Source organism: Pteropus alecto, unplaced genomic scaffold (assembly GCF_000325575.1).
Source record: "Pteropus alecto unplaced genomic scaffold, ASM32557v1 scaffold72, whole genome shotgun sequence".
NCBI classification, from domain to species: Eukaryota; Metazoa; Chordata; class Mammalia; order Chiroptera; family Pteropodidae; genus Pteropus; species Pteropus alecto.
In genome coordinates, this window is record NW_006436811.1 from 10525622 (window position 1) to 10542029 (window position 16408).

The 16408-nt window shown below is 36.3% G+C and overlaps 1 protein-coding gene across 2 annotated transcripts in view; it reads left to right on the forward strand.

Moving 5' to 3' along the window:
• SLAIN1 (SLAIN motif family member 1) overlaps nucleotides 1-8643 on the forward strand; it is a 52702-nt gene extending 44059 nt beyond the window's left edge. For both annotated transcript variants that reach the window (XM_015590910.2, XM_025048199.1), the window contains 3 exons: nucleotides 1546-1701; nucleotides 5587-5869; nucleotides 7560-8643. In XM_015590910.2, coding sequence (XP_015446396.1) covers nucleotides 1546-1701; nucleotides 5587-5869; nucleotides 7560-7635 — 515 coding nt within the window. In that variant the 3' untranslated portion in view covers nucleotides 7636-8643. The remainder of the gene's footprint in view (nucleotides 1-1545; nucleotides 1702-5586; nucleotides 5870-7559) is intronic.
• Nucleotides 8644-16408: the final 7765 nt, after the last annotated feature.

Here is a 16408-nt window from a genome sequence, read left to right on the forward strand (position 1 = left end):
AAGCTATAAACTCAGTGACAGTCAAGGACTGTATCTAATACACTCTGGTAGCCCTAACATCTTCTAGAGCACCTGGCATGTAGTAAATACACAATATTTGTTCCCTTACTTATTCATTTCACAACGTAGGGAAGTGTGTCCAGGTGGGGGACAAGCATGCTCACAGGTACGAGAGCGTGGAGTACTTGGGAACCTCATTTGTCCACTGTGGTTGGAGAGTGGCTAAGAGGCAGGGGTAGCAAGAGATGAGGCTGGAGAAGTATGTATGTAGAGCTGATGATACCTTGAAGAGTCTCACCTAGGCCATGCCCAGAGTTGGGCTTTCAGGTGAAGGTGAGGAGTAATGGGAGGGTTTTAAGGTGGTGACTAGAGAGAGTCTCACCTAGGCCACGCCCAGAGTTGAGCTTTCAGGTGAAGGTGAGGAGGAGTAATGGGAGGGTTTTAAGGTGGTGACTAGATGTGTGTTTGTGCTCCGAGCAGTGGAACTGGCTCTATGGAAGATAGATTGGAGGAACAAGACAAGGCACATGGAGACCAGTTAAGAGGATTTAGTGAAAATGTGATGAATAATGAGGTCTGAACTAGGGGTTAGTGGAAGATTCATTAAATATTTGAGACAAAATTATGAGGACTCGGAGTCAAGCGTGTAGAAGAGACACGAACCTTAGGAGAGTCTCCAGATTTCTGGATTAGGTGACTTGCTGGTTAGAGCTACAGTCAGATCTAAATAATGTAAAAGGAGCTGTGTGTGAAGGGCAGAAAGAAATGAATTCGGTTTTGTACTTGAATGGGTTTTTGCGTAGTATGCAGATACATCCTTTGTGTCCTGATCTTGAGTGACCTGATATACCTTAGGTTTTTGTTTTGTTTTTTTGTGGAGGGTAGGGGTGTCTGTTAATAAAAAGAAAATTATATAGTTGCAGTCTTGTGGCTCATTTTACTTTTCAGCAACACTGAGCTCTGTGTGTGACTCTCTGCTGCCCCTTAGTGGCAGAAAATGTACCTAGCAAGGAGAAGGAAACGGAAGCATTTTCTTCAAGTCTCCAAAGGTTTGGTGGCATATACTCATGATAGTTAAAACGTTTTGGGAAGTTAATGTGGTACTGTCGATGTGATTACTGAATATCTCAAAACATCTTATAATTTAATTTTAATAATTTCCACCTTGATATGTTAGCAAAAGAGTCAGTGTTGGTTTTGACTCTTCTAGGTTTTTTATTAGCATGTAACAATTTCTAGTGTTTTTTAGAAAAACTAAATAGCTGTAAGATCATTTTCTAATCTCACTGTAATACAATTTTATCTACTTATTGTATAGGAACAAATAGCTAATGATTAGACTATCCCTCGTGTTTTAAGTCTGGAGATATTGAGTGTTTTCCTATACAGGAGTTTAATTCCATTAGTTTGTTATAATTCATAATGCACACAATAATTCTTGTTATTGAGCAAAATACGACTTATATTTATATTTACTTTTGAAAGCTAGTGTTTTAATATGCATGAAATTTGTGATTTTTAACTCAGTTAAATTTTCTCTTCTAGACAAGCTCCGAAGAAGTATGCCTAATCTAGCTCGGATGCCAAGTACAACTGCTGTTAGTAGCAACGTTAGTTCTCCAGTAACCGTGCGAAATAGTCAGAGTTTTGACTCAAGCTTACATGGAGCTGGAAATGGAATGTCAAGAGTACAATCTTGTAGTAAGTATACAATTTTTATTTTTATTTTGTAATTTTTAATTAGTTGTAACATCATTAGGAAAATATCTTACTATTCTATTTTTTTCCTTGAGAACACTACAAAATGCTTTTCTCCTGGTGACTTTTTTTTTGTAATTCATCATTATAATTGAGCAATATTTTTACCAGTGCCTCTTACCAATTAATAATTAGTAAATTATATGTAATCCTTTGTATCCAAGGATAGCACTAAATAGTGATTAATTTGTCCACTCATCATACAAAATAATCTGTTTTCTTTGTAGATCTACCTCTTTCTGTCTAACTGATACCTTTACTCTGAAGAAAGCACACTACCTGTTACTTTGGTGGTGTTTTTCACCAAAGTTTTTTCCCCTACAAAATGAAGTTTGATTATAGCTAAAGTAGTATTTATCTACTCCATTTGAGCTCACCACAAATGAGCATGAGCAGGGCCGTGAGCGTCACTCTGGTGTTTTGTGTTTTCCCTTTGTCTGGGAATTGTTTTTTCCATGTCCAGCGCCCCCCTCCCCCATTCCTTTTAATGCTGTCTATACAGATAGTTGGAGTTAAGTCCGAGGCTGACCCCTGGGATGCAAACTCAGGGTCACAGTCCCAGGATTGATAAGCCCAAACCTGGGAGGCCTGAGTGTGTTCAGAGCGTGCTGGCAGGGGTCGCCAACCAGACGTCTGATCTGCACCCAGAGTGGTTTGTGGCCTTTCTCCCTTGACAGATCCAATTTTGGGACTCAAGTGGTATTTCCCCAACATGTGATAGTCCTTCATTTCTTTATGTCATAGTTCCCAAAGACAAAATGATAACCTTTACTCTGCATGAGAAAGTATGCTGACTGGTTCATATTCATTTCTCATTTAGTTCTGCCAACAACTCCACGAGGTAGTTGTTCCCATTTCACAGGTGAGGAAAGTTTTAGACAGGTAGGTAACAGTTTGTCCAAGGTGACACAGGCAAAGGAACAGAGATGGAAAGAGTTCAGATTAACTACTGTGATATTCTGACGCCCACATGCTGTTCTTCTCACCCCTTCTTCAACCAGTTTACTCTTACTATCTTTATAATGCAGCCCAAATACCACTCACTTTGAAAAGATTCCATTGATGACCCCAATAGACTCCCCCATGTGCCCACAAAACATGTCTAGTATGGATTAGGTTTTCAGTGCTCACCTCTGTTACTCAGTTACTTCACTGTCACTATGCTTATCTTTCACTCTAGATTACGAGCTCCCTCTGGAATCGGACCATGGTTTACCTGACTTTATGTCCCCAGCACCTTGTATGCTGCCTGGCCCATACTGAGCTCTTAGTAAATGTTTGAATGAATGAATATAAAATGGTATAGCGTTGTATTTTAGGGCTTAACCTGTTAATATCAGATTTAATGACTTGTGTAAAAATAACAGATGACAGTCTATGAAATTTGCTGATGGGGGAAACCGAGAGGATTGCTAACACATTTTACGTCAGGAGGTTAGGACAATGGGCCAAATAGATCATGATGGAATCTAAGATAAATAGTTCTATACTTGAGCACGGAAGTCAACAGTATAAGCATAGAATGGGGAAATGATTTTGACAGTAGTGAATATGGTAATAATTAAGAATTTTGTTAACTCTAACTCAGTGTGGGTTAATAGCATGATTCGAGTGCCCAAAACATGTATTTAACTTAAACAGAATAGAATATACAGTACAAAGAATGGCTAGTTTTGATGGAAATAATCAAAAAATGAGAACACGTCTGAAGGATATAGGGAATAACTTGAAGAAGCTCCCACTGACCAACCAAACCTGGAACAGTTCGAGCCATTGAGTAATAAGTATATTAAAGGATTATAATCCATAGTTTACAATAAATAACCATGGGTCCATATTTCATTGAATAGAGAATTGGGGAAATTCTTTTTTACAGAACTCCAATTAATAAATGTAAAAGAAATGAAGAAAATGGAAATAATGAGAGGGAAAAAAACCTGAGAAGGGTGTTAATGTGTGGTAGAAGGTCAGCATAAACTTGATTCATACCTTAGGATTCTGCTCTCATTTACTTTTATTCTTAAGCATTCTAAGCAAATATTCTTTATACATTCTAAAACTATATGATGAAGATTTCTAGTTCTGGACCATTTTACTTTCAGGAAAGAACAAAGGTAGGATAGAGGAAGATGGAAAGGCAGCATCACAGAGAAAGAACATTGGATTTGTAGTGTTCAGTGCTTGAGTTTGGATCTTAATCATAAGCTTTTGGGCAAGTTATATATCCTGATTGTTTTCTTGTTTGTGAAATTAGGATTATGTCTATTTTAACTAGTTTTTTTTTTTAAATAATTTTTTTTTTACTTGTCTATTACAATTGGCATATAATAGTTTCAGGGCACATTCAGGGGGCATGAGCGAGCCTTCTGAGGTGCTGGTAATGTTTAATATCTTGATATGGATAGTGATTACGTGAGTGTGTTCGCTTTGAAATTTCATTGTACTCTAGACTTAACATTTATGCACTTGATATTGTTTCATAAGAAATTGGGACAAATTCAAATATTGTTTATAATTACTTTGAGCAGTTTTAGGTTTACAGAAGAATTGAGCAAGAAGTAGAGTTCCCACGTATTCCCACATCCCACCCCCCGCCACGCCTGCCAATTTTCTGTTAACATCTTGCGCTAGTGTGGTACGTTTGTTAGAAATGAGAAGCCAATGTACCGAAACATTCATGGTTAAAAGCTACTAAATTAATTGTAGAATTGGTTAGAAAGGATCTTAGAGGTGATGTGTCAGCCCCAACACAGGATTTCTGTTTCCCAAAAACTTGATGGGGAGAACTACAGCAGAATCTTACATAGGCCTTATTTTTCATTGAATTTTTTGATGACTTTGCCTGTACAACAGCATTCTTAGATATAGATTTCACCTATATATACTTGAGCAAAACTAATTTTTAAGAGTTTCAAGAGATACTATAACTATAGACATTTTGTTTTTCTCCCCTCCTGTTTTTATTTCAGAAATATATATTCTGTGCTTAAGTTTATAATCAGCTAAACTATTTTAGAAAACAATATGTTCCTATTTAACTGAATGGTAAGTACTAGGCAGAGTTGTGTGCATAAGTTTCTGTTAAATTTATGATTGAATTTTTTCCCTTGGAGGATTGAAAAACTTTAAAAATTTCTGCTGAACAGTTTTTTTTGTTTTGTTTTGTTTTTTTTTAAATGGGAAATGGTACACACTGTTGGGCCAGTATGTTGATGAAGTTTTTAAGGGTTCTTACCCAGAGAGGTCCCTTCATTTTATAGATTTTACTATCATTATCAAGGTAATAATGGCTAGTGCTTGCTGAGTGGTTACTACATGCCAAGTGCCATTGTAAGGCTTCATGTGGATTAATTCAATCTTCCCACCAACTCTATGGGATAGGTAAATGTCATGATGAAAACTAAGAAATATATTTACAATAAGCTGTTTGTACCTACCAGTGTCACTTCTGTCTTCCTTTCTATAATCACAGCTAAATTTTCCCTTGTTTTATTTTCATGAAATCATCCCCAAAGCAACCATCAAGAAATCCTAATGTCTTCTAAGCAGGAAAGAAACTGTCCTGTGAAAACTCAAATTTGTTAAAGGAGGTCGTTCTGAGAATAGAATAATATAGTTAGGCACTCAGAAATGTAGTCGATTAACAGAATAGAAGACCCTCTTGTCAAGAATTATAATTTTCCAGTCCTAAATGCTGTCTGGAGCTTACATTTCATTTTTATATATATTTATAAGCTCGTACACCATATAGACTGTTGACTTTAACACACACTTTCTGAGTTGTATAGTAGTAGAGGTTTTCCCTCACTTGCATGTTTTCTTTTCTAGTTCCATCACCAGGACAGCTTCAACACAGAATCCACAGCGTGGGACATTTCCCAGTGTCTGTCCGACAGCCTCTTAAAGCTACAGCCTATGTGAGTCCCACCGTTCAAGGTAGCAGCAACATGCCTTTATCCAACGGCTTACAGTTATATTCCAATACTGGAATCCCCACACCAAACAAAGCTACAGCTTCTGGGATGATGGGCCGTAGTGCACTTCCAAGACCTTCTTTGGCAATAAATGGGAGTAACCTGCCTCGAAGCAAAATTGCACAACCCGTTAGAAGGTAAGAATCTTTGGTCCTTGGTCTAACTTCATTTGCAGTTGGAAATTCGAAACTGCTCCCAGCACCATCTTGCCTTTTCTCACCCTAGTAGGTCACGCTACTCTGGCCTGACTTGCGCTCTCCTCTTTCTAAAAAGGTGATGGGGTGGGTCGTCCTGTGTGGTCAGGTCCCCTCCTCCCTCATCAGTTGATTCTTGGTTCAGTTTGCTTTTGTTTACCAGGTAAGCTCCATCTCCAGAGCTCTTGCATTTCCTTCCCCCAGGGCGTTTGCATGGCCTGTTTCCCTCCTTCTCCAGGGCTTTGCTCAGGTGACACCTCTGTTCAAAACTGCAGCTCCTGCAAGAGTTGTAACGCCTCCTTCCCCTTCTCTGTTTTCCCCCCATAGCATTTGTCACCATGTGCTGGACTATACATTCTACTTATTTGTTCATGGTCTGACTCTCCTCACAAGAATGCAGGTTTCCTGAGTGGGGGTGGGGGCGATGGCAGTTGGCCTTTGGTTCACTGCTCTCTATCCCTGATGCCAAGGCCAAGGCCAGCACAGAGTAGGAGTGCAAATGTTTTTTGAATCAATTTTTTTGTTTTTATCAAAGGGAGCAAAACGTAGGTACATGTGCGCACACACACTTTTCCTTTACGCTCATGGTTTAAAAAGCATCTTAGTGATATTTAGCTTATGTTGTTTTAAGTTCAGTATGATCTAGGTAGCATTTTCCCCTCAAATTCTAGATTACTTGTATAACACAATTTAGATGAACTCATGGTTATGAGGTACCCTTCTTGAACCTGGATATCCTGGAGTGTTTTAAAATCTATAAAAGTGGGCTGAGCTTGGAGGATGAGACAATAGAGGCAGTAAATATGGACAGCTCGTACAGGAAGTGAAGATATGGAGGAGGAGAGGGAGCGAACCATCGTAAAGTTTGAAAGGGATATGGGAACAAGTAATTTTTTTATATTTATGCTTTGGTATGTATAAATCTCTTTGCTTTTTATTTTCTGATTAGAAGTAATAGGTGCTCTGATCAAAAATTTGGAAACTGGAAAAATAAAGGCTGACCTATGATCCTACTACTTATACAGAAATAATTTTGGTGCATATTTGTTTAATAAATTCTGGCTTATCCTCCCCTAGTAAATGCACAGCTGTGTTATGTTTACATCTGAGTAGGGTATGTGTCTCCAGACTAACCTCCTGGAAAGATTGCCACTGCTAGACTACATGAGAGGATCCATTCTCCCACATGTAGGCAAACACTGGGAATTACTCTTTATAAACTCTTTGCCAATCCATTAGGCAAATCTTTGATTATTTATAAAGTTGAAAAGTTCTTCATGTTAATTTGCTATTTGTAGTCAGTGAAGTAACCACTTGTTTTTAGGCTACTTTTCTATTGAGTTTATCTTGTTCTTTCTGATTTAAAAATATTCTTTATGCATTAAGGATATTGATCATTTTTCACTTATGTTGCTAATCTTGTGCACATAGCAACGTGCATGGCACTGCAGAGAACTGGGTTGCCAGCAGATGAGCATGTTGCACAACTCCAGAAGTGTGAAACACAAAGTACACCTGGGAAAGTGCCAACAGGTTGTCATTACCGGAGTGGAGGAGCACATATAGGAGAGCAGTAAGTGATGTGACTCATGGGGTTATTAACAATCTGGTTCCTTTTTTCTTACCTTTATAGTTTCCTTCAGCCTCCAAAGCCACTGTCTTCACTCAGCACTCTGAGAGATGGAAATTGGAGAGATGGTTGCTACTGATGTGGTTTTATATACCCTTGAAGAATGGGAAAGAAATGGAAATGAGGGTCGTGTTACCTAGCTGGCTGGGTAACAGTGGATGTCGGCATAGTCTTTCCCCACTTTGCATTTTAACCTACTTACTGCATTGTTTTTCAATGGACCAATCTCCAGAGACTAATTATTGCACTTAAATATTTGCCTGAGATACTGCACCATTCTCAAATCCATGGTTGCAGTATTGTGACACTTAGATCTAGGAAGTTTTTGTAGAACTGCTATGTACCTGAACACTTTTTTGAGAATTGAGATGTATCAATAATGCTTTCTTTGCCATATCAATTTTTTAAAGTAACTTGTTCAATTTACTTATGTGTTCTAAACATCTTCTCATGTTCTGTATTTTAATACATTGCATATTTGCAACTGTGTTCTATAACGTATGCTTTGAAATTTACTTTTTATAGTTTACAGGAATTTTATTTTTTGTGCCTATTTCTTTTTACACCTATGTGAGCCACTATGGAACAACTTAAATTTTGTGCCATAAAAATATTTTTGTGGTAAGGTACTATTTTTTTAGCTCTAGGGATATATCAGCAAAAATCCACCATACAATTTGAGAGACATAATTTTATGTTGAATGAGCACAATGTAATCTGAAGCATTGCAAGGAGATAGCCAGACAGCAAGTTAAATGGTGTCTTTTTCATTGTTAATTTATTGTCATACATGGGTTTCATATTTATAATGGCATCACAAGCTCATTGCACTTAATACCTGCAATGTTTGCTACTGTACCACAATTGATTTTCAATAACTTTATTACAGAAGATGAAACTGTAATGTTTTATTAACAATGCTTCTGGAAATGAATGCATTTTAAAGCAAATAAATCTTTTTGATAGACCTTTTACAAAATCCATTTGCACTAATGAATGCTTTTCTTATGGTATATGACTTAATATTTGTTACTGTGTGTACACTGCTGTTTTGGAATGTTCAGAAATAAAGACTATTTCAGCAATATCAGGTCACGCATGAATGTGCAGCATAAACCTTATGAACACCGTAGATATATTTCACTGTAATGTTGCTATGCTCTTGTATAGGGCATTTATATCTAAAGCAGGTAGATGCAATATCTACATTTATAAAAATTATTTCTTTCTCTAAAATACTTATGAAGTTTAGTTGTAGTCCCATTTAGAAGGGCTATTAGAACTCAAGTAGCCTGTTACCCAGAAACACATTTATTATGGATGAACACATTAGATTTTAGTATTTTATGAGGATTGGACTTGAAATACTTAGTATCAGCAAGTGATCATTCCATATTATATTTGACAGATATTAGTAAACTTTTCACCTAAAGGTACTAATATAGAAAGGTAACGCAATGTTTTTAATGCTAAGTTCAAAAATAGAGTTCTACCTCAGGGCATTAGAGAGTTTTATTTTTAAAAAAGTGTGCCTTTATACATAATTCTATCTAGAATTAAAACATTGGCTTTAAAGTAGCTTGTGCTTTAAATGTGAGTGGAGGAGGGGACAACAAAAGGAAGTAATATTTATGAGGCACTTCTTTTGTGACAAGACTGGGCTAGATATTGTATACAATCATCAACTGGTATCACCATTTTGAAAATGATATTGAGCCTGAGAGATGTGACAGTAACCTTGCACACACATTTAGCTAGTAAATAGTGAAGCTGACTTTTGAATCCAAGTTTACCTGATCTCAAAAATCTTTCTCCCACTACTGTTTTCTCCTCTTACGAACACATGTAGTTAGTACATTTTTAAAAAAATGAGTTTTTATTCTATGGAGGAAATTAAAGAGTTAATTTTCAATTCAGATGTTTCATTTATATTCAAAAAAGTCTATTCAGCCCTTGGAATAAACAAGATCCTTGCATCTTAGATTGTACAGTCTAATTGGGAGGAGAGAAACTAAACCATAAACAAGTAACTTACCATGTGTTAGGTCCTAAGTACTATGGGAGAAAAAGAATAAAGGAGATAAAGGGGAACTGAAATGGAGAAAATAGAGATGGAGAGAGAGAACACAAATAGGTCATCTGCATAGATCTCGTTAAGGAGTTGAACAAAGACTTTGAAGATGGAGTTAGTCCTGAATCTGTTTCACAGCCTCTTTCACCTGGGGTTCTATATGACACAAAGTGGTGTTAGTGATTATTTTTCCTAGGATGGTATATAGCAATTATTCTAGATGCATTGGAGAGAGTTTAAAATAGGACATAAAACAGATGCGCTAGGGTAGTTCTCAAAGTGCTCCCCACTTCGGCAGCATCAGCATCTTATTAGAACTTAATAGAAACACATTTTCTCAAGCCCCTCCTTAGGCCTTACTAAATCAGCCGTCTAGATGATTTGCAGACCCTTGGAGAAAGGCTGCTGGAAAGGAAGAAAAGCTTATGCAGAGGCTTGGGCAAAGCATGCCTGGTGTGTTTGAGAAAGAGCAAAGAGGACATTGGGACCACAAGCAGAACAAGGAGGAAAGTAGAAGAGACGGGTTGGAAAAGCAACGGGGTAGGATCACATAGGGCACTAGGCCCCAGTAAGAACTGATTTTACTCAGGAATGGGAGCTGTTCATGGTTTTGAGTAGTGGTGCTTTGACTTAAAAGTATCATCCTGGAATTTGGTGGGGATAAACTAAAAAATGGCAAATGTAGTTTAAACTATATAAGTAATCCAGGTAAGAGATAAGGAATTGGATCAGGATGGCGATGGAAGTGGTAAAAATGGCCAACTTCAGGATATATTCTAAAAGTACAGCAATCAGGATTTCTTTATGGTTGGATGTCCTATGTTCAAAATCAAGAAAAATTCCAAGCATTTGGGATGGCAACTAAAAGGATGGAGTTCCTTCAACCGAGATGGGCAGGGCTGTGGTGGAGTATGTTTGAAAGCCATGACTCTGGCTGAAATCACCAAAGTGAGTTTCGATAAAAGAAGATTTGAAGACTGAGACTTGAGACACCTATGCCTTCCATCTTATGTTAGATTCTCGTACTGGGTAACAAAGTGACTCAGAAAAGAGATCCTGAGCAGCTTAGTATAGTTTCCATTTGTATTAGTTAACTATTGCTGCATGACAATTTACCACAATAATCAATGGCTGAAAACAATATTATCTCAGTTTCTATGGGTCTGGATTCTGGCCACAGCCTAGCTGTCCCTGGCTCAGATGACTACAGTCATCTCGCAATCCAGCCGGGGAAGAATGTTTCTAAGCTAAGCTCACTCACGTGGTTGTGGGCAGGATTCATTTCCTTGTGTGCTGTAAACCAGCAGTGATCCTCAATTTCTTGCCACATGGACCTCTTCTTGGACACTTAGAACAGTGACTTGCTTCATCAGAATGAGCAAATGAGAAGACCGAGAGAGTGAGTGCCAGAAAGATGGAAATCACAGTCTTCTATGACCTAATCTTGGAAGCGATATCCCATCCCTTTTGCCATATTCTATTCATTGGAAGCAACTCGTTAGGTTCGGCTCTCAAAAGGTGGGGTGTCACACAAGAATGTTAATGCCAGGAAACAAGGGTCATTGGGGCCATCTTAGAAGCTAACTGCAAAACACTGCCATCAACTTTGTTAGATAATGCTAACATGATTTCCACATTGTACATGTCTGTGAGCAGTGTGTGAGAATGCCTGTTGCTACATACCTATTGGTATGTGAAACTGTCTTGTGGTTTTAATTTGCATTTCCTTGGTTGCTAGTGAGATTGAATACCTTTTCCTTTGTTTATTGAACATTTGCATATTCTCTTTTATGGGTTCCTGTTCAGATCCTTTGCCTGTTCTCTTGTTGAGGTTTTCTTACTAATATGTAGTGGTTCTTTCTATAGTCTGCTATAAGGCTTTTGTCAGTTATATTTGTTATAAATATACTTTCATACTATGTAGGTTGCCTTTTAATTCTCTTTATGGGTTTTTCAATTAAATTTATCAGAGCATTGGTTAATAACAATTTTCAGGTGTACAAGACTATAATTTGACATCTGTGTATATGGGATGTTTTGATAAATTATACCGTATTAAAATTAGTAATTCTATCATTTTTAAGGTTACTCATTTTATATCTTGTTTAAAGAATATTTCTCTAGCCTGGATCATGAATACACACACGTATACACCTATATATACATATATGTATACACTTATATTGTGTTCTCAAAGTTTTATTTTGCTTTTCACCTATAGGTTTATAATCCATCTGGATTTGATTTTTGTATAAAGAATGAGATACTTTTACAATTGTATCTTATATTGTCCATGTGAATATCTAATTATCCTAGTAACACTTATTGAAAACTTCATCTTTACCCTATTTCTCTTTGTCATAAAGCAGTTGTCTTTATGTGTGTCTGTATGCCTATTTCAGAACTATTTTTGCATGAGAATTTATTGTTTTAATCACTATAGCCTTATAATTAAGTTTTGCTAAATAGCAGGGCAGCTCTGCTATCTTGTTTTCCCTCAAGAGTGTCTTGGCTGTTCTTGTCCCTTTGGCTTGAATAAGCTGGTCAACTTCCAGAAAAATGTCCTGCTGAGTCTTAGAATCCATGAATATTGTGCACCTCTTCTATTTAATCTCAGTAAAATTATGCAGGTTCTTCATAGAAGACTTGCACACATTTTGCCAGATTAATTTCTAGATATTTTATTTTTTACACTATCGTAAATTATATTTTTTAAAATTTCATTTCCAATGGTTGGTTTGAAATGTTTTATTCGAAAGCCTTAAATTTGTTAGTTATACTAATTTGTCTTTAGTTTTTACATACAGTCAAATGTATGAATGTTAATTTCATATCTTCCTTTCCTATTATATCTACTCTATTTTTCTTGCCTATTGTCTTCAATGAACTATTAAATATAAATGATGATAATAGATATCTTTATTAATTTAAAAAGAGATTTCTATATTTTTGCCATTAAGTTTTAAGTTTGTAAGAGTATTTTTTATTGTAAAAATGGGAATTTTAACAAACTTTTCTGCATCTATTAAAATGATTATCTCATTTAACCTGTTAATATGCTGACTCAATGATAGGTTTCTCTAATGTTGAATCAATCTTGAATTATTGAGATAAATCCAACTTGGTCATGAAGTTTTTTTTTAAAGATAGATGGATTTGATTTATTAATATTTCACAAGTTTTTTGGTCCAATTTTGGAAAAATGGGTCTACGACTTTTTTCTTAAACTGTCCCTATTAAGTGTTGGAATTAAGATAGTGTTAGACTCACAAAATGAGTTAGGGATGTGGATTCTGACTAAGTAGGAAGATTCTGGGCTCATCTCTTTCCATAACACACTAGAACTACAACTACCTCTAGAGCAACTATCTCTGAAGATAACCTGAGGACTAGCAGAACTGATTCTCTACAACTGAAGATATAAAGAAAAAGCCACATTGAGAAGGGCAGGAGGGTCAAAGATAATGATCTGGTTAGGACCCACACTCTCAGTGCAGCATTCCATGGGAGGGATATTACAGCTAAGGCAATTTTCTCTCTTAAGAGTGAAGGATCTGAGACCCACATCAGGCTTTCTGACCCTAGGGACCAGCATCGGGAAAAGGAGCCTACATAACATCTGTTTTTGAGGACTAGTAAGGCTTAACATCTGTCAGAGTCATGGGGCTTTGGGAAACCAAGTCTCTGTTCTTAAAGGGCCCATGCTCAAACTCACTCACTCTGAGTCCCAACACAGAGGCAACAGTTTGAAAAGTGTCTGGGTCATATGTGAAGCAGATAAACTGACTGATTTGGGGACATGTGCTGGAGGGGCTGGGATCTGTTGGAGCTTTCTTTGGGAATGGAGGCACTGGTGAGCACCATGTTCTCTATATTTGGTTTACTTTGCTTTCTTCCACCCAGTAGTCCCATACTAGTGGATGACAGTTCTGGCACTCAACATTAACTTACTAACAGTTTGCCCCACCCCCAGCCTTCCTCTGAGAATCTTCCCAGCCCAACATGCCCCTTCTGGCCAGCACACCCCTAAGCCACTTCAATGTGGCACCCTACCCCCAGCTCCCAGCCCCTCCAAAGCAGCACCTGCCACATCCCAGCACCTGGAAGGAGGGCCTTAGTTCTCAATCAACATGGAAAAAAAATGGACAAAATACAACATCTCTTCATGATAAAAAACCTAGTGGGGTATAGAAGGAACGTATGTCACATGATAAAGGCCATATACAAAAACGGCAACAACAACAAAACCCAACATCTCTTCATGATAAAAAACCTAATAGATGGAGTATGGAAGGAACATATCTCACATGATAAAGGCCATATACAAAAACAACAACAACAACACCCAACAGCTAACATTATACTCAATGGAAGCAAATTGAAAGCTTTTCCTTTAAAGTCAGGAACAAGAGAAGATGCCTGCTTTCACTACTACTGCTATTTAACATAGTACCATAAATCCTAGTGAGAGCAATTAGGCAAGACAAATAAAAGGCCTCAAAACTGCAAAAGAAATAATATTGTCACTATTTGCCGATGACATGATCTTATCTTACAAAATCTCAAAGACTCAACCAAAAAACTATCAGAACTAATGATTTCAGTAATGTTGCAGGATACAAAATCAACATGCAGAAATCATGGTACATTTTTTAAGATAGACCGACCACATGTTAGGCTACAAAACAAGTCTCAAGAAATTGAAGATTGAAATCATATCAAGCATCTTCTCCGACCACAATGTTATAAAACTAGACATCAATTACAAGAGAAAAACTGAAAAATACAAACACATGGAGGCTAAATAACATGCTACTAAACAATGAATGGGCTAATAAATGAGGTCAAGAAAGATCAAAAAGGTACCTTGAGACAAATGAAAATGAACACACAATGACACAAAAATCTATGGGACATGGCAAAAACAGTCCTAAGAGGGAAATTCATAGCAATACAGGCCAACCTCAAGAAACAATGAAAAAAAATCTCAAATAAACCATGTAACCTTACAACTAAAGGAACTAAAAAGAACAGCAAACAAAGCCCAATGTGAGTAGAAGGAAGGAAATAATAATCAGAGCAGAAATAAATGAAATAGATTCTAAAAAAAAAAAAAATACAAAAGATTAATGAAACCAAGAGCTGGTTCTTTGCAAAGATAAACAAAATTGACAAACTTTTAATCAGACTCACTCATCAAGAAAAAGAGAACCCAAATAAATAAAATCAGAAATGAAAGAGAAGTAACAACTGACTCCATGGAAATACAAAGGTTATAAGAAAATTCTATGAGCAATTAATTATATGCCAACAAATTGGACAATCTAGAATAAATGGACACATTCCTAGAAACATACAATCTTCCAAGACTGAGTCAAGAAGAAACAAAATCTGAACCAACTGATTACTACAAATGAAATCAAATGAGTAATTTAAAAAACTCCAAAAAAAAGTCCTGGACCTTCACAGATGAATTTTACGAAACATTCAAAGAATTAACACCGATTCTTCTCAAACTATTCCAAAATATTCAAGAGGAGAAAAAGCTACTGAGCTCATTTTACAAGGCCATGGTAACCCCGATTCCAAAACCAGACAATGACATTATAAAAAAGAAAATTATACGCTGATGTCCTTGATGAACAGATGCAAAAATTATCAACAAAATATTAGCAAACCAAATTCTGCTATACATTTAAAATATCATATTACCATGATCAAGTTGGATTTATTCCTTGGATGCAAGTTTAGTCCAATATCTGCAAATCAATTGATATGATATACATTAACAAACTGAAAAATAAATATCATATGATCATTTATAGGCTGATGTCCTTGATGAACAGATGCAAAAATCATCAACAAAATATTAGCAAACCAAATTCTGCTATACATTTAAAATATCATATTACCATGATCAAGTTGGATTTATTCCTTGGATGCAAGTTTAGTCCAATATCTGCAAATCAATTGATATGATATACATTAACAAACTGAAAAATAAATATCATATGATCATAATAGATGCAGAAAAAGCATTTGACTAAATCTAGCATCTGTTTATGATAAAAACTCTCAGCAAAGTGGGAACTGAGGAAACATACCTCAATAATAAAGGCCATATATGACCATCTCACAACTAACATTATACTCAATGAGAAGCTAAAAGTATTTTCCTTAAGATCAGGAACAAGACAAAAATGTCCAGTTTCATCACTTTTATTCAATACAGTATTGGAAGTCCTAGCCACAGCAATGACAAGAAATAAAATGTATCTAAATTAAAAAGAAGTAAAATTATCATTTGCAAATGATACAGTATTATAGAGAACACTAAAGATTCTACCATAGAACTCTTAGAACTGATAAACGAATTCAGTAAAGTAGCAGGATATAAAATTAATATTCAGAAATTGATTACACTTTTATACACTAATAATTAACTATCAGAAAGAGAAATTAACAATCCAATTTACAGTTGCATCAAAAAAACAATAAAATACCTAGAAATAAATTTAACCAAGTAGGTAAAAGATCTGTACTCAGAAAATTATAGGTCTTTAAAGAATGAAAGCGAAGAAGATACAAAGAAATGGAAACATATATTGTGCTCATGGAAAGGAAGAACTAACATCATTAAAATGTTCATACTTCCCAAATCAGATTCGATGCAATCACTATCAAAATAGCAATGGCGTTTTGCATAGAACTAGAACAAATAATCCTAAAATTTATATGAAACCACAAAAGACCCTGAATAGCCACAGCAATCTTGAGAAAG